Source organism: Arachis hypogaea, chromosome 20 (genome assembly GCF_003086295.3).
Source record: "Arachis hypogaea cultivar Tifrunner chromosome 20, arahy.Tifrunner.gnm2.J5K5, whole genome shotgun sequence".
In the NCBI taxonomy this organism is placed as follows: domain Eukaryota; kingdom Viridiplantae; phylum Streptophyta; class Magnoliopsida; order Fabales; family Fabaceae; genus Arachis; species Arachis hypogaea.
In genome coordinates, this window is record NC_092055.1 from 143,634,652 (window position 1) to 143,660,788 (window position 26,137).

At 34.6% G+C, this 26,137-nt stretch overlaps 4 protein-coding genes across 5 annotated transcripts in view; 2 read left to right on the forward strand and 2 right to left on the reverse strand.

Moving 5' to 3' along the window:
• The first annotated feature begins 897 nt into the window (after positions 1-897).
• On the forward strand, positions 898-4,063 carry LOC112783342 (pentatricopeptide repeat-containing protein At2g15820, chloroplastic). Its single transcript, XM_025826266.3, has 2 exons — positions 898-1,719; positions 1,973-4,063. Exons 1-2 carry the CDS (start codon positions 1,249-1,251, stop codon positions 3,815-3,817), a joined length of 2,316 nt encoding a protein of 771 aa, XP_025682051.1. The 5' UTR covers positions 898-1,248; the 3' UTR covers positions 3,818-4,063.
• A 390-nt stretch (positions 4,064-4,453) lies between these two features.
• On the forward strand, positions 4,454-8,685 carry LOC112783347 (peptidyl-prolyl cis-trans isomerase CYP40). Its single transcript, XM_025826270.3, has 9 exons — positions 4,454-4,922; positions 5,702-6,202; positions 6,385-6,472; positions 6,577-6,629; positions 6,817-6,921; positions 7,015-7,090; positions 7,708-7,745; positions 7,827-7,903; positions 8,428-8,685. Exons 1-8 carry the CDS (start codon positions 4,752-4,754, stop codon positions 7,878-7,880), a joined length of 1,086 nt encoding a protein of 361 aa, XP_025682055.1. The 5' UTR covers positions 4,454-4,751; the 3' UTR covers positions 7,881-7,903; positions 8,428-8,685.
• A 684-nt stretch (positions 8,686-9,369) lies between these two features.
• LOC112783343 (uncharacterized) lies at positions 9,370-13,409 on the reverse strand. The gene is made up of 8 exons (XM_025826267.2): positions 13,146-13,409; positions 12,774-13,067; positions 11,828-12,111; positions 11,486-11,614; positions 10,813-10,935; positions 10,355-10,462; positions 9,749-9,927; positions 9,370-9,664 (listed from the first exon to the last, which is right to left on the reverse strand). The coding sequence occupies exons 1-8, from the start codon at positions 13,276-13,278 to the stop codon at positions 9,541-9,543; spliced, it is 1,374 nt and encodes a 457-aa protein (XP_025682052.1). The 5' UTR covers positions 13,279-13,409; the 3' UTR covers positions 9,370-9,540.
• Positions 13,410-14,065: 656 nt separating this feature from the next.
• LOC112783346 (isoliquiritigenin 2'-O-methyltransferase) overlaps positions 14,066-26,137 on the reverse strand; it is a 20,669-nt gene continuing 8,597 nt past the window's right edge. The window contains exons 1-4 of one of the 2 annotated variants that reach the window (XM_025826268.3): positions 15,432-15,910; positions 15,011-15,333; positions 14,543-14,607; positions 14,066-14,464 (exon numbers count right to left, since the gene is read on the reverse strand). In XM_025826268.3, the coding sequence (XP_025682053.1) occupies positions 14,165-14,464; positions 14,543-14,607; positions 15,011-15,333; positions 15,432-15,847 (1,104 nt within the window). In that variant the 5' untranslated portion in view covers positions 15,848-15,910 and the 3' untranslated portion in view covers positions 14,066-14,164. Of the gene's footprint in view, positions 14,465-14,542; positions 14,608-15,010; positions 15,334-15,431; positions 15,911-26,137 lie in introns of those variants that run through there. The other variant, XM_029296128.2, reaches the window with a different exon arrangement.

Sequence of the window (26,137 nt, forward strand, 5' to 3'; positions counted from 1 at the left end):
AACGAAGAATGAAGAAAGAGAGAGAAAATTAGATTTGTCATTTGTGTCTGAAACAAGCATCACGGAAATAATCTTCATCGTCTTTTCCGGAAAATAAAATGCCCAATTCCCAATGACAAATTATTGAGTAAAAACTCCAACTCTATTTATTTGGTCTTAAAAATTTTTTGAGATTGGTAACTGGTAAGGATCTAGATGAATAGGGCTGAAGAGTTTCTAAAATACTTTGGAAATTGGGAGTTTAACAGAAAAGAGATATTGATATTAAAAAGTTAAAGAGAAATTCATTTCAGACACTCAAGTAGAAGTAGATATATGCCACTTTTTAATTGATATTTTTTTATTTTTACATTATTCACATAATAAACGTTTTAAAAAATTCAATTATAAAAAAATTATTAAAAGATCATCAAAATTTATTATTTGACCATTATTTATCTATTAACTCAATTTTATTAATCTAATTTCTTTAATTGACAAATAATTTTGCCCTATTTTAAGAGCAATTATTTTTTTTTTGGGTCATATTTTATTAAATATTTTCTTTTATCAATTCCTTAAAGTACCCTTAATCAAATCCAAATTTTATTTTCATCATTTAGTCCACATCAGTATAAGAGAAACTAGAGAAGAGATAACTAAACATCTTTTATTTTACTTTTCACACAATGATAGAACATTTACACTATAACTTAATTGTTTGAGAAGGTATCTTAAAAAATAGTTTTATAATTAATTCCTAATTGATTTAATTCAATTAGTATGCAAATAACTACCATTATGAATTTAGATCCTCCAAAATTAAATTTTATAAATTGATAAAATAAAAAATTAATTACAATTAAATATGTAATTCTCATCCTATATAAATTCCATTATCTAAATTTAAAAATAATTAACTTGTCCTTTATGAGTTTAGAAATCTTATCCAACAATTATAGTTTGTTAGAAGAAGTAAGAATTTTTAACCCTTTGTAAGAGATTTTCTGGGTACAACAAAACTTACTTTAGAGTTTAGAGTTTAGATAATCCCATAATATGGTCAAAACCAAAAAGATAATCCAAAAAAAAAAAAATTGAAGTGATTGGGGGAATTGCAGAGTAGAAAGAAGCAAAGAAGAAGAAGAAGATGGTGATGAGAGTGAGATAGATAAGAGCTCAAGAGTGAAGAGTGAAAACTGAAAAGTGAAGAGCTTCAAGTGTTTGTCTAACCCTAACAATAATCTAAAGTCCTCTTCCTCTTTCTCCATGCGCACTTCCACCCACACTCTCTCACTCTCCCTCTCCCTCTCCCTCTCACATCTCCGCCACTCCCCCTGCCGCATCTCCCTTCCGCCGCCGTTACTTTCCCGCCGTCCCCGCCAATTTCCCCGCCTCTCCGCTTCCTCCGGCACTTCCACCGCCTCCGTACAACAACAAGAAGAAGAGTATGAATCGCTGCTGCCGGAGATCGAGGCGTTCGAATTCGAGAGAAGCGCGGGGGCGGCGGAAGATATGAGGAAGGTGTCAAGCGCGGCGGAGGTGGAGGTGAAGGAGCTGAATGAGCTGCCGGAGGAGTGGCGGAGGGCGAGGCTGGCGTGGCTGTGCAAGGACCTTCCGGCGCACAAGTCGACGGCTGTGAAGATACTGAATGGGCAGAGGAAATGGATGAGGCAGGAAGATGCCACGTATCTCGCCGTCCATTGCATGCGCATTCGCGAGAATGAAACTGCTTTTAGAGTCAGTTCACTTTTCCTCTTTACACTTATTTCTTATTAGGTGGAAACTCAGGTGCAGTGGACTTTAGTTGACTTTATGTGAAGTTGATAATTGATAGTAGTTAGATGATTTGACTGATTTGACTAAATTTTTATTTAGTAGCTCTCAGTTATCAACTTCACGTGAAGTCGACTGCATCTGAGTTTTCACCTTCTTATTACTGCAACTGTCAATTACATGTTGGGAAATTTAATTGCTTTAATTCACTGTGAAGGTATACAAGTGGATGATGCAACAGAGTTGGTACCGATTTGATTTTGCTCTTGCCACTAAGCTAGCTGATTACCTGGGTAGAGACCGAAAGTTTTCAAAGTGCCGCGAGGTATTTGATGATATTATCAATCAAGGTCGTGTTCCTAGTGAGTCAACTTTCCATATATTAGTTGTTGCTTATCTTAGTGCTCCTGTTCAAGGTTGTTTGGATGAAGCATGCAGCATTTACAATCGTATGATTCAGTTGGGTGGTTACCAGCCTCGTCTCAGCTTGCATAATTCCCTCTTCAAAGCTCTTGTCAGCAAACCTGGGATGCTTTCGAAACATTACCTTAGGCAAGCTGAGTTTGTATATCATCAATTGGTTACAAGCGGTTTTCAAGTGCATAAAGATATTTATGGTGGCTTAATTTGGCTGCATAGTTATCAGGATTCCGTAGATAGAGAAAGGGTAGACGAAATAAGGGAAGAGATGGTACGTGCCGGAATTGAGCAGGGAGGGGAGGTGCTAATATCCATCTTGAGGGTTTGTGCAAAGGGGGGGGATGCGGAGGAAGCTGAGAAGACTTGGTCTAAACTTCTTCAGCTTGAGATTGATCCCCCGCCTCATGCGTTTGTGTATAAAATGGAAGTCTACTCAAAGGTTGGCATGCCTAAGAAGTCTTTGGAGATATTTCAAGAGATGCAGGAGAAACTAGAGACAACAAGCACTGCAGCCTATAACAAAATAATAGAGATACTATGCAAAGCACAAGAATTGGAATCTGCGGAATCCATTATGACAGAATTTTTGAATAGTGGTTTGAAGCCACTGACACCATCTTATATTAGTTTACTAAGCATGTACTACAATTTGGAATTACACGATAAACTTGAAGAGGCATTCTTCCAGTGCCAGGAGAAATGTCGTCATAGCTGTACTGTATACAGTATATATTTGGATTCATTGGTGAAGGTTGGTAATCTTGAAAAGGCTGAGAATATATTTAACCAAATGAATCGTGATGGGTCTGTTGGTGTTAATGGCCGATCATGCAACATTATCTTGAGTGGATACCTGTCCTCTGGAAATCACTTGAAGGCTGCAAAGATCTATGACTTCATGTGCCTAAAAAAGTACGATATTGAAGCCCCATTGATGGAAAAGCTTGACCATCTCTTGAGCTTGAATAGGAAAGTTGTTAAAAGACCAATGAGCCTGAAGCTAACCAAAGAGCAGAGGGAAATATTAATTGGGTTGCTTTTGGGTGGTTTGCAGATTGATTCTGATGACCAAAGGAAGAATCACATTATCCGTTTCGATTTTAAGGTTAATTCTAGCTACCATTATGTCCTGAAGAGTCATATACATCACCAGTTCTATGAGTGGCTGCATCCTTCTTTTAAGCTGAGTGGGGACATTGACAATGAGAAGATACCAAACAAGTTTTGTACCATTGCAAGCTCTCATTTTGGCTTCTATGCAGAACAGTTTTGGTCAAAGGGTCAGCCAACGATTCCAACACTTGTCCATAGGTGGTTGTCACCATGTGTTCTTGCATACTGGTACATGTATGGAGGCTGTCGAAATTCGTCAGGGGATATCCTGCTGAAGATAAAGGGAAGGCGCGAGGGGGTTGAGAACATTGTCAGAAAGTTCAAAGCCATGTCCTTGGACTGTAAGGTAAAGAGGAAAGGGAGGGTATTTTGGATTGGTTTTCTGGGAAGCAATTCAGCTTCCTTCTGGAAATTGGTTGAACCTTATGTTTTAGAAGATGTAAGGGTGTTTCCTGAAGCAGGTGACCACACATTGGAGGGGGGTTCAATGGAAAATGAGAACATTAATTTCAATAGTGATTCTGACTGATGAACATACACCACATTCATGAATCATGATCGGATTTGGAGCTGCTTTTATTCATCTCACTGACACTGAAGTGGCTGCTATGTTGCAAACTTCTGAAATACCCCTTTTGTATATTCTTAATTCCCAATTGCATAGAGAATGGACTTTCATTGTATTAGTTATCTGGTAACTACTAAAAATAAATTGAACTATTATTGTTATTCTACATATTAATCAATCAATAGTATTATGTAGCATTTCTTGGAATTTTCATGAATCTTATTAAGAATAGGTTTTTATTTCATTTATTTCAAGTAATAATAGAAATGTTCAATTATTAGGTTAGTTTATTTTTTTGCTTAATTTTTTATATTTTATATTTTCTTCTTTTTTACTTTAAATTTTCATAAATAAATAAATAAAATAACGAAAATAAACAGTTTTTTATTTTTTGTTTCTAGTAAATATTTTCCAAAAAACCCCAAAATTAGGAAATACCATAACTGAAAATAAAATAAAAAACATGGAAATGAATAGTTCTAAAGAAATACAAATTTGGACTTTTAATATAATTTTAACATCCAAAATATCCATCATATACGAATCTATTTCTTAAAAAATATATATAATTCCCTATAAATGTTTCATTTTTTTTTATTTAATTTAATAGCGACAGCGATATTTCTTTGGGTTAATTAGGAGGAATTTGGGTTTCGTGGTTATTTCAAATCAAAAGAGCAAGGATTCACTATTTTTCAGTTTTCACACTACTTGCGCTTCTTTGCCATTAAGGTTGGTCGAAGATTCTAGAAGGTCTTTAAAGTTTCTGCTGCCATCTCAACTCTTCATCCTCTTCCTTCTACCCTAACACCGAACTTGAGCTTGACTTCACTGAATCTCAGACGGAGACGCAGAGGCAGGGGCAGAAAGGGTAAATCAATAAACTGAATTGAAGATGGGAAGACCAAGGTGCTTTTTGGACATTAGCATTGGCGACGAGTTAGAAGGAAGAATAGTGATTGAACTCTTCGATGACGTGGTTCCCAAAACCGCTGAGAATTTTAGGGCTCTCTGCATTGGCAACAAAGGCATTGCTCCTAACACTCACGTCCCCCTTCATTTCAAGGTCTTTACTTTCTTTCCTTCCTTCTATTTTCCCACTAACTGTAAAGATAATAACTTTTCCCTTTAATAACATGTAAAGAGGTTTCTTCCAACTATGAAGATTCTGTATCTCTTTTAATTTGTGATGTTTTCTTTGCTGTTGTGGTTACAGAAAGGGTTTAAGTTGAAGGTTCCTCTTTTTTCCAATTGTTTTTGAAAGAGGACGTTGGAAAAGACGATTGTGCCCTTGACTATGTGTTTATACTACTATTTACTATCTTATTTTGATTTTGAGGTGGTTTTATGAGACTCCTTTGCTGGAAAAAGTGTTCTTTGATGGAAAATAAGATAAACATCAAACACTAATGCTAAGCTATATATTGAAAGGAAAAAGAAATCCAGAGCATAGTATAAGAGTATCACATTATTCTCTTAATAGTAATGTATGCCTTTTGAATTATAATTTATGCTTTATGATGATTTTACATTATATGTTAGGATATGATTAGTGAGTTATTATTGTATGCATTTTGCTTTGCTCATAATAATACAAATGGGACGGACTACTTCCTGTTATTACTTCCTTCCTAGTGTAATGTTTTTGTTCTGACATTTTTTGGACATCTGAAGACTAATTGCATCTGGTTGTCTGATTAAAACGTTGAGGTAATGGGTTCTGTGAAAGCTAAATAGAGACTAGCTTGTGCCCAAATCACAGGGTTCTAATGAAGTTACAATGGTTCCTTCTTGAAAACAATGATATCAATTCGAAACTTCAATTCATATTGGTTATCTTTTCAGGGTTCTTGCTTTCACCGTGTTATTAAGGGCTTTATGATCCAAGGAGGTGATATATCTGCTGGAGATGGTACTGGAGGAGAGTCGATTTATGGACTGAAGTTTGAAGATGAAAATTTTGAGTTGAAGCATGAAAGGAAAGGGATGTTATCCATGGCGAATTGTGGTCCCAATACAAATGGGTCTCAATTTTTTATCACAACTACCCGAACTCCTCATCTAGACGGCAAACATGTTGTATTTGGGAAGGTAGTCAAAGGAATGGGAGTAGTCCGCTCGGTTGAGCATGTGACAACTGGAGATAATGATTGTCCTACACTTGATGTTAAAATCGTGGATTGTGGGGAAATTCCTGAAGGAGAAGATGATGGAATACTTGACTTTTTCAAGGATGGTGATACTTTCCCTGATTGGCCAGCAGACCTTGACGAGAGACCTGATGAGCTTCAGTGGTGGATGAATGCTGTAGACTCTATTAAAACTTTTGGAAATGGGTATTACAAGGTATTGCTTGTTACGATTCATCTCATGTTATTAGTTTTGTTGTATTATTCCATACTGTTAAATAAATGATCAAGTTCTCCTAAGAGTTTGAATGGGAGATTGTTCTTCAGCCTATAATTGTTCCTTGATTATTATTGTTTGCTCAATTTCCTTCCGGGGATTTTTTTTCTTTTTTCTGATAGAAACAAGACTATAAAATGGCTCAAAGAAAGTATCGCAAGGCTTTGCGCTACTTGGATGTTTGTTGGGAGAAAGAAGGGATTGATGGAGGTATGCTAGCTTTTCCTACAAATGAATGAATGGATTGTATAGTGATTATTCTGCAGATGCTCACCACTTCATCCACTTATGGTAACATCCTTATGATTTTGCAGAGAAAAGCATAGCCTTGAGGAAAACTAAGTCTCAAATTTTTACAAACAGTTCTGTAAGTTTAATTTACTATTTCTATACTTCAAAATGCATTCATTTTAATGCATTTTCCATCAAGTCCTGTTTCTAATCTGCATAATAGAACTGATTCTCTCCCCCCCCCCCCCCCCCTTCTCTTATTTTTTTTCTCTGTTGTGTTTGTGCTTCTCTTTAATGTTGTTTTCTGCTATACAATTTTGTAGGCCTGTAAATTAAAATTAGGAGATCTTAAAGGAGCATTATTCGATGCTGAGTTTGCACTGCGTGAAGAGGACAACAATGTCAAAGCATTATTCCGGCAAGGACAGGTTGATATCTGAATTTAGGAGGTTTTTTGGCTGTATTTTATTAAATCTATCCAACTTTCCTTTATGATAACTGTGTGGCTTTGAACTTACCAGGCACATATGGCACTCCATGACATAGATGCTGCAGTTGAAAGCTTTAAAAATGCACTGGTCTTAGAGCCAAATGATGGTAAGTTGTGATTTTGTATAAGGCCTTAGTTAGACAAGAACTACTAGTGTACTTATATAGGTGGACATTTAATTATCAGAAGTATTCAATTATTATTTTCTTTATATGAAACACCTTTTCAATACAATCTGAACATAAATGAAATTAACTTTCATTTTTATTAAGATTTGAATTTGTTAGGAAATCCCGGGGGGGGGGATAAGATCTTTGGCGCAAGAACGCAAGAAGAGGGGTTGATCCGTATCATCTTGACTTGGTTCTTATCTTTTTCTTTTTTTAAGAAAAGAATACCGAGTCGGGTTCTTCTCCTACCCGTATCGAATAGAACATGCTGAGCCAAATCTTCTTCATGGAAAACCTGCTTTATTTAGATCGGGAAAATCATACGGGTTTTTTGAAATTATGTGCTATTGCTCAAATCCGTAGTCAATCCTATTTCCGATAGGAGCAGTTGACAGTCGAATCCTATTTTTCCCATTATTTTCGTATCCAATGGTTATGTTTGGAACAATAAGTAAAAAATATCTCTTTAATAATGATGAATGAAATTTTCCACTGAACTCAAGATAAAATGTCTTCCAAATTTGTTTGCTTACTTGATACCTTGTTACTTACAGCTGGGATTAAGAAGGAACTTGCTGCTGCCAGGAAGAAGGTGAGTGTATATCTGAGTTGAGCAATCATGAAGGTGCATTATAAGCGTATTGCGAATTTAACTGGTTATATTATGTTGTAGGTTGCTGATAGGCGTGACCAGGAGAAAAAGGCATATAGCAAGATGTTTCAATAAGCATTTCCCGTAGGCTAAGCAAGGTAACACTCAAATAAACTTTTAGGGATATGAATTACCTTGAACCTGAAAGATAATTTACTGTAAAGATATTCAATTTGCATGTTACCTAAACTTCAAAAGTAATTCATGTGAAGCATTGAGATCTACTTGATTTCCTTTTTCATTTTCAATACTTTAGGGCGGAATTGGTATTTGCTTTCATTTTCTATCTTCCATTATTTATATTTTTTGTTCTTATTCAGTGATTTATTTTTTACAAGATTTTGTATTTAAAAAGTGAAAGCATGATATAAAAATAGAAAATAGGTAATCTTTTGTTGACTTTAAAAATATAGAATTGGTTTATGTGAAGGAAAGATTGAAATATATTCTTATTTTCGTTTTTTATTTTCACTATTTATCTAACAAAATTGAGAACAAAAACAACAAATGCGTGAAGTTTTCAATTTCGAATAAGTTCATTTCAGTTTGCACTAATGAATCATTTGGTTCCAATTAGTTTTCAAATAGCCTTCCGTGACTGATATGTGTTTCTTCCTTTCAGGCTCAACTTCAAGGGTGGAAAGCTGCATGGAATGCAAAAGATACTATCTTGATCCCATCGTTATTAGAAGTACCAGAAATTAAACTGAGGACTAACAAGTGGATTATGGATTGTTACTATTCTTAGATGAAATTTTCTGCTAACAATTTTGCCTTGGTGATTCTATTTTTTGAAAAGCTCTGGGTCATCAAAATTCCCAAGTTCGGTTTTTGTACACTTCTCATTTTATGATTTAAGATAATTACCGAGTTACTTAAAGATCATATTAGGAATTTAGTCTCTGAAAAATGCACTTGACATGAGCTTAAAAAAAAATATCGTAGATTTTAACCCGTAACAAATATTCATGTTGTAGAGGTTGTGGACATTTATTTCCTTCTATAGAATTATTAAGGGTTTCAAGTCATGTAAAATTTATAAATTTAGGGTTTTAAATACTAAAAAATATGCTCATTTTGTAAGGGTTTTAGCATCCTACTACAGAATTGTTTGGGATTTCAAAAGCTTAAATATAAATTTAGGATTTTAAGCCCAAAAAATTATACTAAAATAATATCGTGGAAGTTTTGAAAATCTATGACTATAAATTTTGTAAGATGAACAAGTTATTTTTGTAATCAAGTCTAACAAAATATTTTTCCTTCATATGCATATCTTTCGTCTTTTTCAATTGGTTTTTATTATGCCAATAAGTTATTGGCTAACTTGGTTAAACTTTGTTTTTAAAATGACTTAATCATGTAACATCGTTGTAAATTTATTTCCGATTCAAATAGTAAAAAGTGTATAAATTGGAGTTTTAAAAACATACTTATCTTGTTGAGTTTTGAAAATCCTACCACTAATTATTTAGGATTTTGGATTTTGAATCTCAAGAATATATGATTTTGTGCAAGTGTTATCCAAACAACATGAAAAGATGAAAAAAAGTCGGGAAGCGTATTATCCAAACAAGCCTATTATATCCTCAACTTTGTACACCAAATCCCGCATCAGTCACATATCCGCACTCATTCTTTCACATAAGCACCCAAAATAATAATAACAAAAAAAAGAACAAGCTTCATGTTAGAAATAAAGCAATAATACACACATAGAAAACAAAAATGGCACCTACAAGTTGTAACCATCAACACCCAAATCCCTGAGCGCATCAGTGGCAGCATCCTTACAATTAGCGTGTGTTTGCTTGGCCTTCCTTATGTATTTCTCAACTCCATTATTCAGCAGTACAGTCCTGTCCAAAGGGAACTTTGTTAGTGTTTAATTAAGAAAAGTATGACGGAAAGAAAGAATGACTTGCATTGTTTATAAAACTTGCCTGTTCTCGGGATTTCTTACTACTAGATTTCTGATCATAAGACAGGAGTTTCTTTGCATTTGGGCTGCTGCAGGGAATTTCTGCATGGCCTGAATAGCAAGGTCACCAGCGCCTGCTTCAACAGCACGGGCTGCATTTTCTGGAGCTCTTAACGAAAGCACAGAAATGATGGACATAATCTGCATCACAAATAAAACCGATAAAATGGAAAGCTTTTGAGATGCAAGATATGATACAAATCCAAGTATATCAGGAAACTGTTTTGTAAAAGTCTCTGCAGGACATGCACTGGATTTTATAAATATTGGCAATCATAAGGATCAAATCTATTAGAAGACAGGAATCTGCATAATAAATCTGAATTTCAGCATTTTCTTCCACATTTCAAAAGTAACAGTAGAATCAGTTAATTCACATCCTTTGGAGTTTGAATTAATAAAGCTACGGAAGCATAATGATACAATTAAGCATAATAAAGAAGTAAAACCATTTGGAGCAGCACAATTTACATTAAACCAGGAAATTTCACTAAATCTCTACAAAATAGTGTCATTAATAGTTTGAACTATTTTACACAAGCTCTCAACAGAAATTGCAGGTTTGTACCTCTTGCAAAACAGAAGGGTCATCATTAAACCTGGCTGAAAGTTTGATTAGCTTATCCATCCCGCCTTTCCCAACAATTTCACTCTTATTTGTATCACTTCCTGCCAACTGATTAATTAAACATTTAAGATACAAGGTGAGTCTTTCAACATAAAAAAAATAATGATGTTACATTCAAATTTAGAAAGATGTTTTGCTAAAGTTGACAATATCTTGAAAGTTGGGTGTAGTGTGGAAAATGGCAATCATGTAACATATGCAAGGACATTACGGTTATAACAGACTCAGCTCCAAGTGATATAGCTTCCTTTTAACAAATAAAAATATAAATACCAAAATAAACGTCGGCTCAAAAGAACCATAGGCAGCAGGAAAACTATTATTTTGCATGGAACCCCCCCCCCCCCCAACCCCCACAACAAAAGGTGCCTTTGAGGAGAAATGGTTTCAACTCATACCTTCGAAAGTAATGAGCAACACACTTTGGCCACAGCTTTGTTGCCTTGCTCACCACTGTCCTCTATACATCTGAGTATTGTATCAATACCACCTATTTCAGAAATGGATTTACATATTTCATCCTGCAACGTAGAATATAAATACTCAACAAAAGCAGCACAATAGAATGCACAATTGTGTCTCAATTTGAAGATGTTAGACAGCCTACTGTCTATAACAACATAGCAACTCCAAATAGTGAAAAACTATATAAATATAATGAATCAAAATCAAATCTATAGATAGCTTATTATCATACAACATAACCAATCTTATAGGTGTGAAGGGAAATCCTCCCATAAGCTCAAGTGAAATCTTCTTTATAACAATTCACAAAAAAGGGATGCCAAAAAAAAAAAAACAAATAAAATAAGATTGCAGCAACTCAGACCCTTGGAATCATACATTCATATTCATATGCATAGACAGCATACATAAAAAGATTATGGGCTTTCAATGGGAATGTTGAGACTATCAAGGATAATTATGACAATTTTGTAGGACCAGTCACCCACAAATATCACCTAAAATCACCCAACTGAATTACTATGATCTAATAGTGGTTTTTCCATTAGTTTTTCAAACAACATCAATATTTCATAGCTAATATAGGATTAGATTTAATACACTTACATTTACAGCAATGGCCTTCAAAGTGATGCATGCTGAAACTAGGTCAGGGGAGCTGAGTCCTGCACGCAGAGAATCCACAAGAGCTTCTGCAATACCAATCTTTGCAAATTTTCTTGCATAACCATAGACCTGAAAATGGAATATAATAGATACTTTAAGTCATGATATAGCATAATGCAAAACCTGAAGTTAGCATAAATGAAGAATCCCTATTCATTAATCACTAATCACTAGTCACTAGTCACCAAATTATTTTTCTAAGTGCGTATATATTTCTTCTTGTATCTATGCGTGACACTATTTCTTCAACCCTGAACATATACATATTCAGGGGAAACTTACTTGTGAAGCTACAACTCGACTATCATCGGGTGTTAACAATACACGAATAGCATCATATAAATTTTGAATGCCAGCATTCTTATGTATGGACATTATCTCCATGATTAGCTCATCAACTTTCAACTCCATGAATGATTCCTTGAGAATCTCATCACCAGTTGCTGCTGAAGCCACAACGCCAAATCCACTATTTAAGACATCTATATTTTGCTTGTTATCATTTAGGAAACCAATTATCATCCTTGGTCCGTTGCTGATCTTAAATGTTCCTGTACTTTGAACATCTGCAGTAACAAGGGCATACAATTTATGGTAGAAAGAAGCATGATATAAGCAATATATATTGAATTTGAGGATCAGTAATTTAAAAAATCAAATACAATACTAAGGCCAGAACTTTCTAAGACTTAAATTGAAATTTCAGATAATACTATGACATGATACTTTTGTTAAAACAAGATACAACACCCAAGAAAATTTTGCTTTGACAAATGGAAATGAAAATTGTAACAACTTCAATTAAGAAAATTTCGCATTTTTGGGAATGGAAAATGAAAAATTATTAAAGAGGAAGCAATTAGTCAACAACCATTTGAACAACTCATCAGCCTCATTCAATCATCCTGCTTGAATCATGAAATCATCGTCATACATAACCAATTCTTATTCTTAGTATATATAAAATCTGAACCATTTTAAGTGTAGGTACTGAGTTCCTCAAAACAATAAATCACAACTATACAACCAAGTTCTACATTGCCTATAAATCACTGTCTCACACAAACAGAACCATTCTGTTTTAGCCAACTTTTGGATCGGCTACTAAAGATTTACATCAAAGCAGAGCATGAACAGATTTCCTCAGACAATGAATTAAAATTTCAACTTCTTTGGAAACAGAAAACAAGAAACCGAAGAAGCATCAAGAACATCAAGTGATCCTCACCATGAAGCAAAGATGCCAAAGCATTGAAAGCCGAAAGAAGCGGCGCTTGAGAAGTAGCAGCGGGAATCTTAGAAGAAAGAGAGCAAAGCAACTCCACCGCACCATTCTTAGTGGCAATAGCAGCATTGGCTTTGTCTTGAGAGCACAATGCTCTAAGCTCATCAAACGACACCGCGATGTCAGTCCAAACGACGTCGTCTACCGGATCGCGAAGCTGAGAAGGCAGCTGCTGCTTGAGCTTATCGAGGCACCGGATGACGGGACTTGTCTCTCCCGGAAGGCAAGTCACAATACCTACAAAAAAAAAGGTAAGAAGGCAAAACGACAGCGGGAAATGAGAAACGACATGAGAAGAGAGAGAGAGAGAGAGACCGGAGAGGTTGACGCCTTGGAGAGAGAGGGTGTGGATGGCGTCTTGGAGGGCCTCCGAAGGCTCCATTCCGAGGTCGTCAATGTTCTCTCTGACCAGCTCGTCGAACGCTTCTTGCGAGATCGAACGAGCCATCGCTATTCTCTCTCTCTCTCTCCCTCAGTGAAAAGTGAAGACACAAGTTAGAGATGAAAATTATGGTAAAATTTGATTCTTAGACTATTTAAGTATAAAATCATCGAATTTAAAAGATTAAAATATCTTAATTTTTTATACAAACTCGTATAAAATTGCGTTAAAATATAATGATTTTTAGAAACTTTTTTAGAATATGCATTCTTATATTTTATAAATTTTGTCTGACAAAATCAACCTTTAAGAGGCTAAAATATTTCTTTAGATTCATTTTGTCAAAAAAAGTTAATCTTTACAAGTTCCACTTCTACTTATATATATATTTCATTTCATTTCCAAAGTAACCCAAGCCACACTTTTACATTGGAAGTTAGATTTAGATTAAGGGAGTTTAAATAGTGTTTATTATACATTGTCCTAACATAAATCTAATGATACATACAATGCAAGCTAAGTTAGATAATACTTTTCTTTTTAATTAGACTACTTTTTTATCCTGAGGTTTTGCATAATTTCACAAATTGTTTCTCAGTTCTTTCCTTCCCATCATGAACTAGAAACATGACAAAATGGAGATCCACAGCACAAGTATAATAAAAGACACTTAACATTATGAATTAAGAGAAAAAAGCGAAAGAATCCAATTGCATAGTTTTAGTTCAAGGGCAAATGAATGAAATAGCAAGAGCCAAGAGGGGACTCACTAATGGTTACTTTTTAGTTAGTTTGTTAGTTAGTTAGGTAGTTAGTTAGGTAGGTAGGTGGTTAGGCAATGCAAGTTGTAACATAACTGATAAGCTATATGTTAGTTTGGATTCATTATTTTCACCTTCTCAAATTACACCAAAATTTACAAGGATAACAAGTTACAGAAGGGAATTCATTTTTATTTGTAAAACTCCATCACTGCATCAATGGCACTTGAATCATTGCAAGCAACCTTAAATCTGGAAAATCCTGACCTCTTGCATAATTTCTCATATTGTTTCTCGGTTCTTTCCTTTCCACCATGAACTAGAAACATACTGTAATCCATGTCCACAGCACAAATATCCTTTGATGTCGACTTGGGAATTTCTGGCACCAAAATTTCCAAAACTATAACCTTCCCATCCGCTGGCAAAGCTTCGTGGCACTTTCTCAAAAACTTGACACATTCTTCATCTCCCCAGTTATGACATACATGCTGTTCAAATAATGAATTATTTTAATGGATAGATTGATAAAGAAATTTAATTTGAATGATTCTTTTGCAGCTACAAACCTTGATCAAAATGGCATCACCTTTTGGAACACTTTCAAACATGTCTCCCCCGATATGCTCTATCCCTTCATGTGCAAAATAAAATAATTACATGAGATCAAATAAATTAGTGAATATAATAAGAGTCCCACTAGGAAGACAATAGACTATTTGTATAATGTGTACAATGGGCTATTGAGTTACAAAATGAACATCTCCCATACTATCTAGAATAACCATCCGAGTATTAGGAATAATAAATATCTTCCCAAAGGCTTAAACTGATTTTGGGGTTCACCAAGGATCGAACTTTCGACCTTTCGGATCTAGCGCTCTAATACCATGTCATGATACCACTAATCCCAAAAACTTCAGCTGACGGGAAAAGTTAACGCTAATTGTTATATCTCTAATACTCCCTAAATGTACAGATTGTACAAATATTCCATTGGCTCTTCGTACTTTCCCATATAATAATGTGGACATTACCTGGATGAGGGGGTGCGTTTTTCACAACATGAGGCAAATCAAAATTAATTGCTTTTTGAATTGATGGATATTGGAAGAGAATTTGTTTGAGGACTTGTCCATATCCACCTCCTACATCAACTAACGTTGATATTCCATCAAAGCCACCTTTATATGCATCAAGGATTGATTTCACTCCTAAAGGCCCTACTTGAGACATTGCTTCTCCGAAAAGGTTACATAACTCTCTGTCTGTTTCCATATATTCAAATGCCATCTTTCCATACATTCTTTGGAAATGGTTGTGATTGTTAGCATCCAATATTGCATCTTTCGTATCTTTCCTATTTATACACACAATTTAATTTGTTCAGTTATAAGAACTGTGAATAAAGTAAATAATAACTTAAAGCTAAGTAATGTATTCAAGTTTCATGGTTACCAAACATGACGATATCCTCGATAGAATAAAGTTGACATTGCAGCCAAGGAGTTTTCCGATTGATCATGACTAGGTCTGAAGTATTGTCCAACAGGGGAAACTGCATAAACCCTCTCAGTGTCACCGTCTTCATTAATGGTGCGAATGGAGCAAGAGAGAAGAGAACGAGCCACCAAAGATGGCAGCATGCGTTCAAGTCTGCTACCCATCTCACTGTGTTGCTTTGGAATCTTAGATGCAATCTCAGAAGCAGACATGCCTAACGAACTCTCTGCCTTTGATATGATATCAAACAAGTTCATATCAATAGCAGCCTCCAAGATTGAAGAAAACACTTGAGCAAATGCTAATGAAGCTGCTTTAGTGAAATCATCATGGTAAACCTCCTTCTGGGAATTATTATTGCTGGAACTCATATTGCTATATATAATTATATACTGATTTATAGTGTATCTTTGTATGATCTTGCTTAATTGACTAACGCTCACTATATATAGCATCCGACCATATTATAAGCATATTCCGAACTAGCCTACAAGCTAGAAATATTTATCAACGAGAAAGTCTCGGAGACCAGCAGATTTTGTGGTTTTTAGCCATCAATATTGTTTTTAATGGTGTAGAATCATTCCATTTTTTTTAATGGTTAAGTGCTGATCAAAATTTAATAAAAGTGCTGGTCCTAACACTCCTCTTTATCAACAACTAATAATGTTTGTAGATATTGAAAAAAAATGTGTACATCTTTTCTTTTGTCATATAAAAAACAAAATTTTCCACATATTTTTTCCTCACTTGTTATCAATTATATTAGTAATTAAACAATTGTTTACGAAAATAAAAATTTAAATTTTTTGCGAATTTATTTCTTTTTTGTTAAACTAAAAGATTTAAAAAAAATAAATAATAATAACTAAAGATTATATATTTACTAAGTCCTTAAAAAACAATTAATGTTAAAAAGTCAACTTGACTTGTGTGTATGTATTTAACTATTTATGATGATAGTAGTGATAAGGACCACCTAGATTTTATAAAGGTTTAATTAGCATATGTCTTAAGGATGTATAATATAATAAGATTATTGTTAGTAAAATTTTTTAAATATTTTCTTTTAATAAATATAAACTAAATATATTAAAAATTAATTTTTTTTATATTTTTAATAAATACTTTTTTAATTTATAATTTTAACATATATTTTGAAGACATCAATTAATTAATATAAATCCTATATATTAAATAATGATTATTGGTGGTTGTTATGCATTGGACATGGCGGGGATTCTCCGCTTATTTAATTGAGACACCGTAAATAAAAGGAATATTGGTGAACCTAACTAATTTGGTGTATACAGTTTTTTTTTTTTTTTGGGTCAAAAATATTATTTATATATTAAAATTATCTATTAAAATTAATTACTATATATTTATATATAAATATATATTATTTAATTTATTTTTAATATATATTTTATATTTTATTATAAATTTTATATTAATAATTAATTTTAATATATATTTAATTTAATTATTTTTTTATACATAAGTTAATATACAAAATTTGAGGCATGTCACACGTTATATTTTAAAGGATTTTGTTACTTTGTTAGTAGACAATAATTTTTTTAAATAATGTGAATAATGGATTATAGAATTGACTTAGTAAAAAAATTCTTTACTTTCAAATTATCTCATAAACTTTAACATTAGGATAACTATATGCACACTTAGTGAATTAAATATTCAGCCATTATTAACTGTGTATGAGCAAATCGAATAAAAAAAATAACCATCTAATTAAAAATAATGAACATAATCATCTACATACCTATTAAATTAAATATCTAATATATCTATTATTCATATTATTTAATATTCTTATTGTCTACCTATACTTTTTCTATTTTAAAATACATAAAGTTGAAAGTTTGAAGCATTCATTTATCCGTGTTGTTAGGTCCAAATGCAATGCGTATTCGTGGTTGTCCATATTATTTATGTGCGTTGATTATTGAGAATTAATTGAGAATACTTTGATGCAAAATTAATATTAAAATCAATTATTAGTATAAAATACACGTTAAATATAAAATATATATTATTCGTATATATATTTATATATAAATATATAAAAAAATTATTTGTACATTAAAATTAGTCATTAAAATTAATTACTAATATATTTGTATATAAATATATGTATAATTTAATTTATTTTTAATATGTATTTATATCCTAATATATATTTTATATTAATAACTGACTTTAATAGCTAATTTTAATATATTCATAGCATGATCGATAAATATATAATAATTAATTTTAGTAATTAATTTTAATACACAAATAATATTTTTGAATTAAAAAAAGTGCTGATGAATAATCATGTCATCAAAGATTAATTAAATTGGACGGCATCCTAATAAATATGTATATCTAAAGTGGGTGAATAATATAAATGAGCTTTCTTGCTTATACATCATTGCAAGTCACGAGATAGTGAGATACACATTGTAGCCTTTTCTTAATTTTGGAGGCTAACAACAGAAAACTCATCTATCGATCTTCATCATTAATCATGTGTGGTGGTGGGTAAACTCTATGTTACATTACAAAAAATAAAGATTGAATTCCATGTTCAGTAGCCATAGAGTTTGTTTGAATGTTTTGCAGAATTTATTAAAAAAAAAAGATTGAATTCCATGTTCAGTAGCCATAGAGTTTGTTTGAATGTTTTGCAGAATTTATTAAAAAAAAAAAAGATTTTAAAGTTTGAGGAGGAGATAAAGATGATTGATGATATGGTGGGTAGTGAAGTGTATAGTAGCACGATAGAGACAAGAAGAAAGGCATTAGTTACTTGTTGTGAGAAGTGGTATGTGAGAAAAGAAGTACACTGAAAACAGATATCACGGTCTCGACAGGCGACGGATATAGACAAAAATACGAGATACTTTCACAATATAGCTTCAGCAAGAAGGAGGAATAATAGGATTGACACTCTGGTAGTTGATGGCCAACTCGTAAGGAATCAAGACAGAATTAAAATAACTATTAGAGAGTTCTATAAGGAGTTGTATCATCAGGACATGTCTCCGTTGGTGGGTTTTAGAGATGGTCTGGTGGAGAGGATAGATGAAGTTGATTCTGTGAATTTGGAGGCATTGCCATCGGCTGAGGAGATTAGAGAGGCGGTTTGGGATTGTGAGTCATTTAAGGCGCCAGGTTGTGATGGGTATAATATGAATTTTATCAAGAGGTGCTAGGATGAGATTGGAGCTGAGTTCACGGCAACTGTGATGGGGTTCTTTCAGACGTCCAGGTTATCGGCAGACACTAATATCACTTGGGTGAGTTTAGCACCTAAATTCATTGGTGCGAAGGAGATCAAAGACCTAAGGCCAATTAGTATGGTTGGGTGTGTGTGTGTATAAGGTTATCTCCAAGGTGCTAGTTAGGAGGATGAGATCAGTCATGCCAGAGTTAGTAGGAGAGACTCAGAGTGTATTTGTGAAAGGAAGGAAAATACATGACGAGGCTCTCATTGCATATGAAACTGTTCACTGGCTTAAACCAAGGAAAATGGAGGCAGCAATTATCAAGCTAGATTTTCAGAAAGCATATGATAGAGTTAAGTGGAGTTTTGTAGACATTGTGCTGCAAAAGATGGGGTTTGGAAGTAGGTGGAGGGCATGGGTAATGGAGTGTGCGACCACCACATCTATGTTGATATTGATAAATGGCTCGCCATCTAGGCCATTCAAGTTGGAAAGGGGTTTGAGACAAGAGGACCCATTATCTCCTTTTTTGTTTGTGCTGGTTGTAGATGTTCTGCATAGAATGGTTGGAGAGGCAGTCAGAAACGGGCGTATATCACCTTTGGTGGTTGGAAGAGATAGTATAGAGTTATCACATCTTCAATTCACGAATGACACTATTCTATTTTGCTCACCAGAAGAGGAGACTTTAAAGAATTACAAGCGACTTCTGCGTTGCTTTTAATTGATGTCAGGGTTAAGTATAAATTTTGACAAGTCAAGCTTGATACCAATCAATTGTGAAGGGCAATGGGTTCACCGCATGTGTAGCTTGTTAGGTTGTAAGGAAGGTACCCTACCTTTTAAATACTTTAGAGTTCCCTTAGGAGCGAATCCGAGGTTAGTCAAGACCTGGAAGCCTATTATTGACAAGGTGGAGGAGAAACTCAACCTGTGAAAAGTTAAGGTGTTAAATAAGGTTGGAAAGTTGGTACTTATAAAATCAGTGTTGAATAGCTTGCCAGTGTATTATTTGAGCTTATATAAGATGGCAAAGACTGTGGCTGAGAAGTTGATCTCTTTGCAGAGAAAATTCCTATGGAGTAAGTAGGATGGAAGAAACAGTATAGCATTAGTGAAGTGGGATGTGGTGCAGGCTCCTAAGAAGCTTTGCGGGGGTGGGAGTGGGCGACTCTATGGTTTGTAACACTGCACTCTTGTTCTAGTGGTGGTGGTGGTTTGCAAAGGAAGAGTGCCCGTTGTGGAAGAAGGTCGTCTGCTCCTGTAATAATCTAAATCCAAATGAGCTTCTATCTACTCAAGTGTTAACTACTAGAGGAGGCCCATGGAAAGACATTTGCCAGATCCAAATCATGGAGGAACATATAAGGAATAAGATGATTACAGGGTTGTCCATGGAGGTTGGTGATGGGAGGTGGACTCATTTTTGGGAGGATGTATGGCTACATTGTGGATCATTGAAAGATCGGTTCCCTAGACTGTTCTCTATTTCAAACCAATGTGGATCGGTTATAGGGGATTGTGGGTTTTGGCATGGGTTAGAGTGGATTTGGAATTTTCAATCGAGAATAGAGCTTTTTCAGTGGGAGTTGGACCTCCTGGGTCAGTTACATGAGGCTTTGCGACCTGTGAAGTTAGTAAATAACAGAGAGGATAGAGTTGTATGGAAATATGATAGGCAAGGTGTTTTTTTGACTAACTCTTTTGTGTAGGTATTGCAGGTGAAATTATTGTTAGAGGATATATCCAGTTATAACTTCACTAAGACCATCTGGAAAGGCCTAGTCCCCCCAAGAGTGGAGCTGTTTACTTGGTTTGTCTTGATAGAAAGGGTGAATACTAAGAAAAGATTGAGCCGGTTCGGGATTATTAGTCAGGAAGATAATGGGTGCATTTTATGTAACAAGGATGTTGAACGGGTCCATCACTTGTTTCTTGGCTGAGTTTTCTTGGCGGGTGTGGAGTGAGTGGATAGCTGTGTTTGGCTGGCAGTGGACTTTTCCAGGTTCGATAGAGGAACATTTTCTTAGCTGGACAGAAGAACCGCGTAGGAAGGAGGATCGAAAATAGTGGTTGATATGTTTCTATGCAATTATTTGGAACATTTGACTAGAAAGGAATAGATAGATTTTTCAGAATAAAAGCAAATGTGTAAAAGAAATTATTAACTTGACCTTGCTTAGCTGCAACGAGTGGAGAGGTGTGGATCCCTTTTGTTGTTGATGGCAATGCCGGAGATGACTTGGGAACTATCTTGTGTTATTTTGGTTTATTTGTTGTCTTTTTGTTACCTAGTTCTATTTGGTTTATTTTGGTTTAATTGGCACATAACCAAAGAATTGTGATTAGAATTTTTAGAAATGAAAACTTACATATGGATGGGATGCTAATTTTTTAAGGTCCAAAAAAAGTATAAACATTTTGTAGTCCTCAATCATAAATGGTTTTTTTTATATTTTGGCTGTAGGAACTCGCCACCCTCATGATTCCCAATAGTCATGTTCTGCAGCATTTGTGAAACACTAAGAAATATTTAATACACCCAAAACATTACACAATACACCCAAAATTGAGTCCAATACACCTTACCACAATATTAGGGGAGAGACAGTAAATTTCTTTTTCAAATCTTTTAATATTTTGTCTGTTCAGAATCGAACACATAGCATTGACAATCTAGAAAAAAAACCCAAATTAATCACATCAATCAACATTGCAGTCACATATCATAATGAAATCATTAATCTTATCCTAATTTTACCTCAGCTTTGAAATATTTGCTAGCTGCTAGAGATGCAAAGTGGATTTTTGACAGTATCAATGGTTGTTGGGCATTGAGGGTGCACACTGAGTCATACTCATTAGTACTTCCATCCTTGTATGCCTTTACACGTGTGGCCCAAAGGTAGCACTTCTCTTTCATCTTAGCCGACAATTCCTTCCTCCTTGAAGGAGTTTCAAACTTTTCAAAAATTTGGTCAGCCGGCTGCTTTTTGAGCGGGGGACTTTTATCCTCTGCAAAGTCCATTGCTGCCTTAACCCCAGCGCTTGCAATTTTTTCCACCAGCTCTTCTAATTCTTCAATTAGTATAGGTGTCTCAAAACTTTTTCCCTTCTGAGATCCTGGTTGCCCCTTTGAGTCAATGTTTCTTCTTGACTTTAATCAGTGAAGCTGAGGCTGAATGACGGTGCCGAAAATTGTTTTGGTACATAGGATGCTGTGTTGGCGATCATCATTAATGCAGCAGTGGCTTTAGGGGGGTGGATTACTGCTTGTTGACATATATGATATTATAAGAATAAGAATAGATGAATGTTATCGAAAGAGAGTTATATTGTGTAGAACTTATATTTTAGATGGAGCTGGTGGCACTGTTGGTGTACTTTCAGCAGGTTTCTGGGGTTCGGAGTGCTGTAGGGTTAGAAAAAAGGATTCAAATTATAAAAAAACAAATTACAGCTCAATTCTGAAGAGATACACCCAAATAAGAAAACAATATACCCAAATAATAACTAAATACACCCGAATATTATTCCTCACCACTTAGTTGTTTCTTCACTAATTTTCTCGCTCGGGGACTTTGGGGGAATGGTTCAACTGGTGGCACAGGGCTTGCTGCTGTTGTCTGGGACAGAGGCATGCATACTTGAATTGGAACTCTAAACAATACAAAAATAAAAAGTTAAGAAACTCCCTTAAAATACATGATTAAAATGTTAAAATTTAGTTGTAAAACTCATATATCAAGCGGTTCAGATTGTGAATGTGTTTGCATCCGAACAACAATCATCTTCTGTTGAGTTGGGTCACTGACCGATTCCTCTTCCAGACTCAACCTGAAATCCACCCAAATAATGTCAAAATACACTTGAAGAATTGAAAAAAAAAACATAGGCTCTGTTTTTTGAGAACTTACGTAGTTGCAAATTTTTCTTTTTTTTTTCCCGCCTTTTTTTTCTTAAATAAAACATGAAAGTGCTTATATATATATATAGAAGCATATGGTAAAAAAAGAATTAAACAACCGGTATTAGAAACAAAAATTACATGTTATCTGTGGGTTTGTTTACGCTGCTTTGACCGGTTTGTGCTTGAAACAAAGGATCATTCTCGCTTCCTAAGTTCACCTCCGGCATTCTAAGCATAGAATAAACATCGTTCAGTAAAAATACTATTTAATTAAATCAGGATCTCAAAATTCTATCAAATAAAGGATCTTACGTTTCGGATGAGTCATAGTGACCTTCCGTCGATAGGAGCCTAGCTTCCTTCATCCTGGGAAAGCAAGAACAATTATCAGCAACCAAAACACCTTAAAATTGGTAATATACACCCAAATTCAACATACCCCTGTACAGTAGCCTTTTCATTGGTTTTCTTCTTTTTTTATTCTCTTAAGAATTTTTCTATTTCTTCAGTTCTAATATCAGTTCTGAAAGTACATGCAAAAGAACATGTTAACAAATATAATTTCGATGATAAAGGGTAAGATAGTTTTACAAAGTATCTTACACATCATGGGATTGAACTTGTTCTTTAGAAGACGAATCCTCAACAATGTGCTTTCTTTTTTTGGATTGTGTCCTCGGAATAAAAAAGTATGAATCAGACAAACACAACAAAATTGTTGATAAAATACTCTTGAAAGCAGTGGATACTTTTTGGCTGGAGTCTGAGTTTTTTTCTTTGATTTTTGTTTTATTATTAGTGAAGATTCTTCACTTCTGAAATTAAATAAGAAACAATCTGTTAATATATCAAATTTTGATAACAAACAGAAAAGAAAGAGATGTAATGATAATTTCAGAATCTTACTTATCATCGGATTCACTTGCACTTTCTGAAGTGGAATCTATCTGCTTCCTTTTTCTGGATACCATTCTAGAGGGTAAAGAATCATTAGCAAAAAATACCTTAAAAATGACAAAATACACCCAAAAATATTATTTACTTTTTAGCTGTCTCGGTGGGTGGTTTTCTTCTTTTTGTTGCTTTCTCTGAGTCTTGTTCAGACTCAGACTCAAAGGAAAAATCAAGTTCAGTTTCCAATGAATCACTCTTGGATGAACTTGTCTTCGTCTATTTTGTCTTTTTCTTTTTTTCCTTTTTTTTTCTTTTTCTTTCATTTCGTTTAACTTCTTTTTCACTTCCACCTTGTTGACGATGCCCTGAAACAGTAGAAACGTTAGTTTACACTATCTACATAGATAAAATTCATCCAAATTAGAGAAGGTATTCTGTTCAGTTACCATATGACCATCAATCTCTGCTCTGATCCTCGCAACCAGCAGCTCTCTATTCCAATGGCTAACTATTGAGTTAAGAAATTAACTAAATTAATTTGATGATGACAAAAAATATTTTTTAGTGGGTTAAATACCCAATTAGTTTTGATTATTTCTGATTAAGTGAATAAAATGAACCTGCTGGTGGGCCGTCTAAACAAAGGAAGTCCAAAGAAATCAAAGCAAGAAATTCAGCTGGGTCAATTGGATCAAAGCCAACCTAAGCCCAATGTAATTCTCTCAAGCTAATCTCTCCAAGTGCTTGCCTCCAAAGCAACGTTCCTTTTTCAATTCGGTCAAAACTCAGAGAAAAGAGAGAGAGAGAGAGATCTTCGTTCCTAAGTCATTCACCAAAGAAGAAAGATAGAGAAGGGCTAAGCATAAAAGGTTGAGGTCTAATCACCCAAATCAAACTATATCAAGCTAAGTCAGAAGCTAAAGGTGATTCATTTCCTTTTTCATGCATCTTACTTTCTTCCCTCCTTCTCCAACTCTCTGCTACTTCATTTTGAGATATATGAAAAAAGTGATTTCTGAGACACACTGCTGTAAATCAAAGGCCAAGATTATTTCTTGGAAACCAAGTAGTATCTCAAGGGTTTAGATGTGGGGTTGCCATTGAAAACTTTTCTTCTTTGCTGTTCTGAGTCTTTCGGTCAAGAAAAAGGGATCTGTTCCAAAATTCAAATTTGGGGTTTAATGGAAGAGAGTGAACGGCTAAGTTGGTGAAGCACAAAGCTCGATGGTTGACTTGGAAGAGAGCATCTCAGCAACATGCAAGGAGAGAGAACCAAGGTTTGAAGTTCATGCTCTGAGAAGTCTTCTCTGAGAGATTTCATCAACTTGGACAGTGCTTTCTATAAAAGGAGCATTCCGCCAGAATGAGGAACGAAATCAGAGTTAAGCAAATCCGGTTCATCGCATAGTAATAGAGGCTGTTGAAGTAATCAATCTCCTTCATGTTTTACAGATTGTAGTTTTCATTTTTAATGTATATCTTTCTGTAATTTCTTGAGTGTGAAAAGGCATAAAGAGAGAGATCAAGTAAAAGCCAAAGAGTGATAAAAAGGCTGAGTGATACACTTGAGTGAAAAGCCTAGAGTGATTTCAGATTTCTTTAGGTTGATTATTGTGTCTTGTATCTTGTACCTGTGAGGTACCCCTTTCTTAGTTGGGTAAGCACTAAGAGTGAAGAGTTAGGTATTAGCATAACCAAGTCAAGTTAGGTTAGAACTTGAGAGGGAAAGGATTGTGTCAATCCTTTGGAATTGGTATATGTGGTGGAGACTGGATGTAGGTTGCATTGCACAAGGCAACTGAACCAGGATACATGATAGTGTCAGCTTCTCTCTTCCTTTCTCTGTTTTATTTTCTGATATTCATGAGACAAAATGAAATTGTTTCATAAATTTTTCGCTGCTGAGTTTAAACATATTAAGATTGAAAGTTTGTAACTAAAGGGTTATTTTGTTAAAGTAAAAGAACGCCATAGATTCAACCCCCCTTCTCTAAACCTTCTACAACCTTCACCAATCTAGGGAGGCCCAGGGATTGCTTCTGCCTTCTTCTCTGCGTGTTTTGTTAGATGGAAATAGACTATCATCAAGGTATAGAGGCAGTCGTCAATCAATTTTTCTTTTTCAAACGGTAATTAGTTATGTCTTTGATGATGAAATTGAGCACATGGGCGCTCCAGTTGCCCTCCGTTATGTTGTCCATCCGAAAAATTGGAGCTAGATGGATAGGAGATACTTTGTTTATCGTAGTTGGCAACAAGAACGCCATTTGAATATAGAGGATGAAAATCCTCTTGAACATCAGGTGATCTTGGTCGTTGCCAACACCGATATTCATCATCTCATCGGTCAGATTCTTTAATGTCTTCCCCTGGAACCTTCTAAAAATGACTTTGTTTTCCTCAGAAAGATCCTTAAAACTCACTTTATTAGGAAATAGATCTCCTATAAAAAAGAAAATAATTTACACACCAAATCACTTAAAATATACCCAAATATCACTCATATAGACCTAAATTTATTACTTAATTACATGAGATCAGAATAAGATATTAAAAAGAATAGATTACAGAGAATGCAAGTATAGAGGTTTTCCGTAATCAGTTACCTGATGCATTGAGGC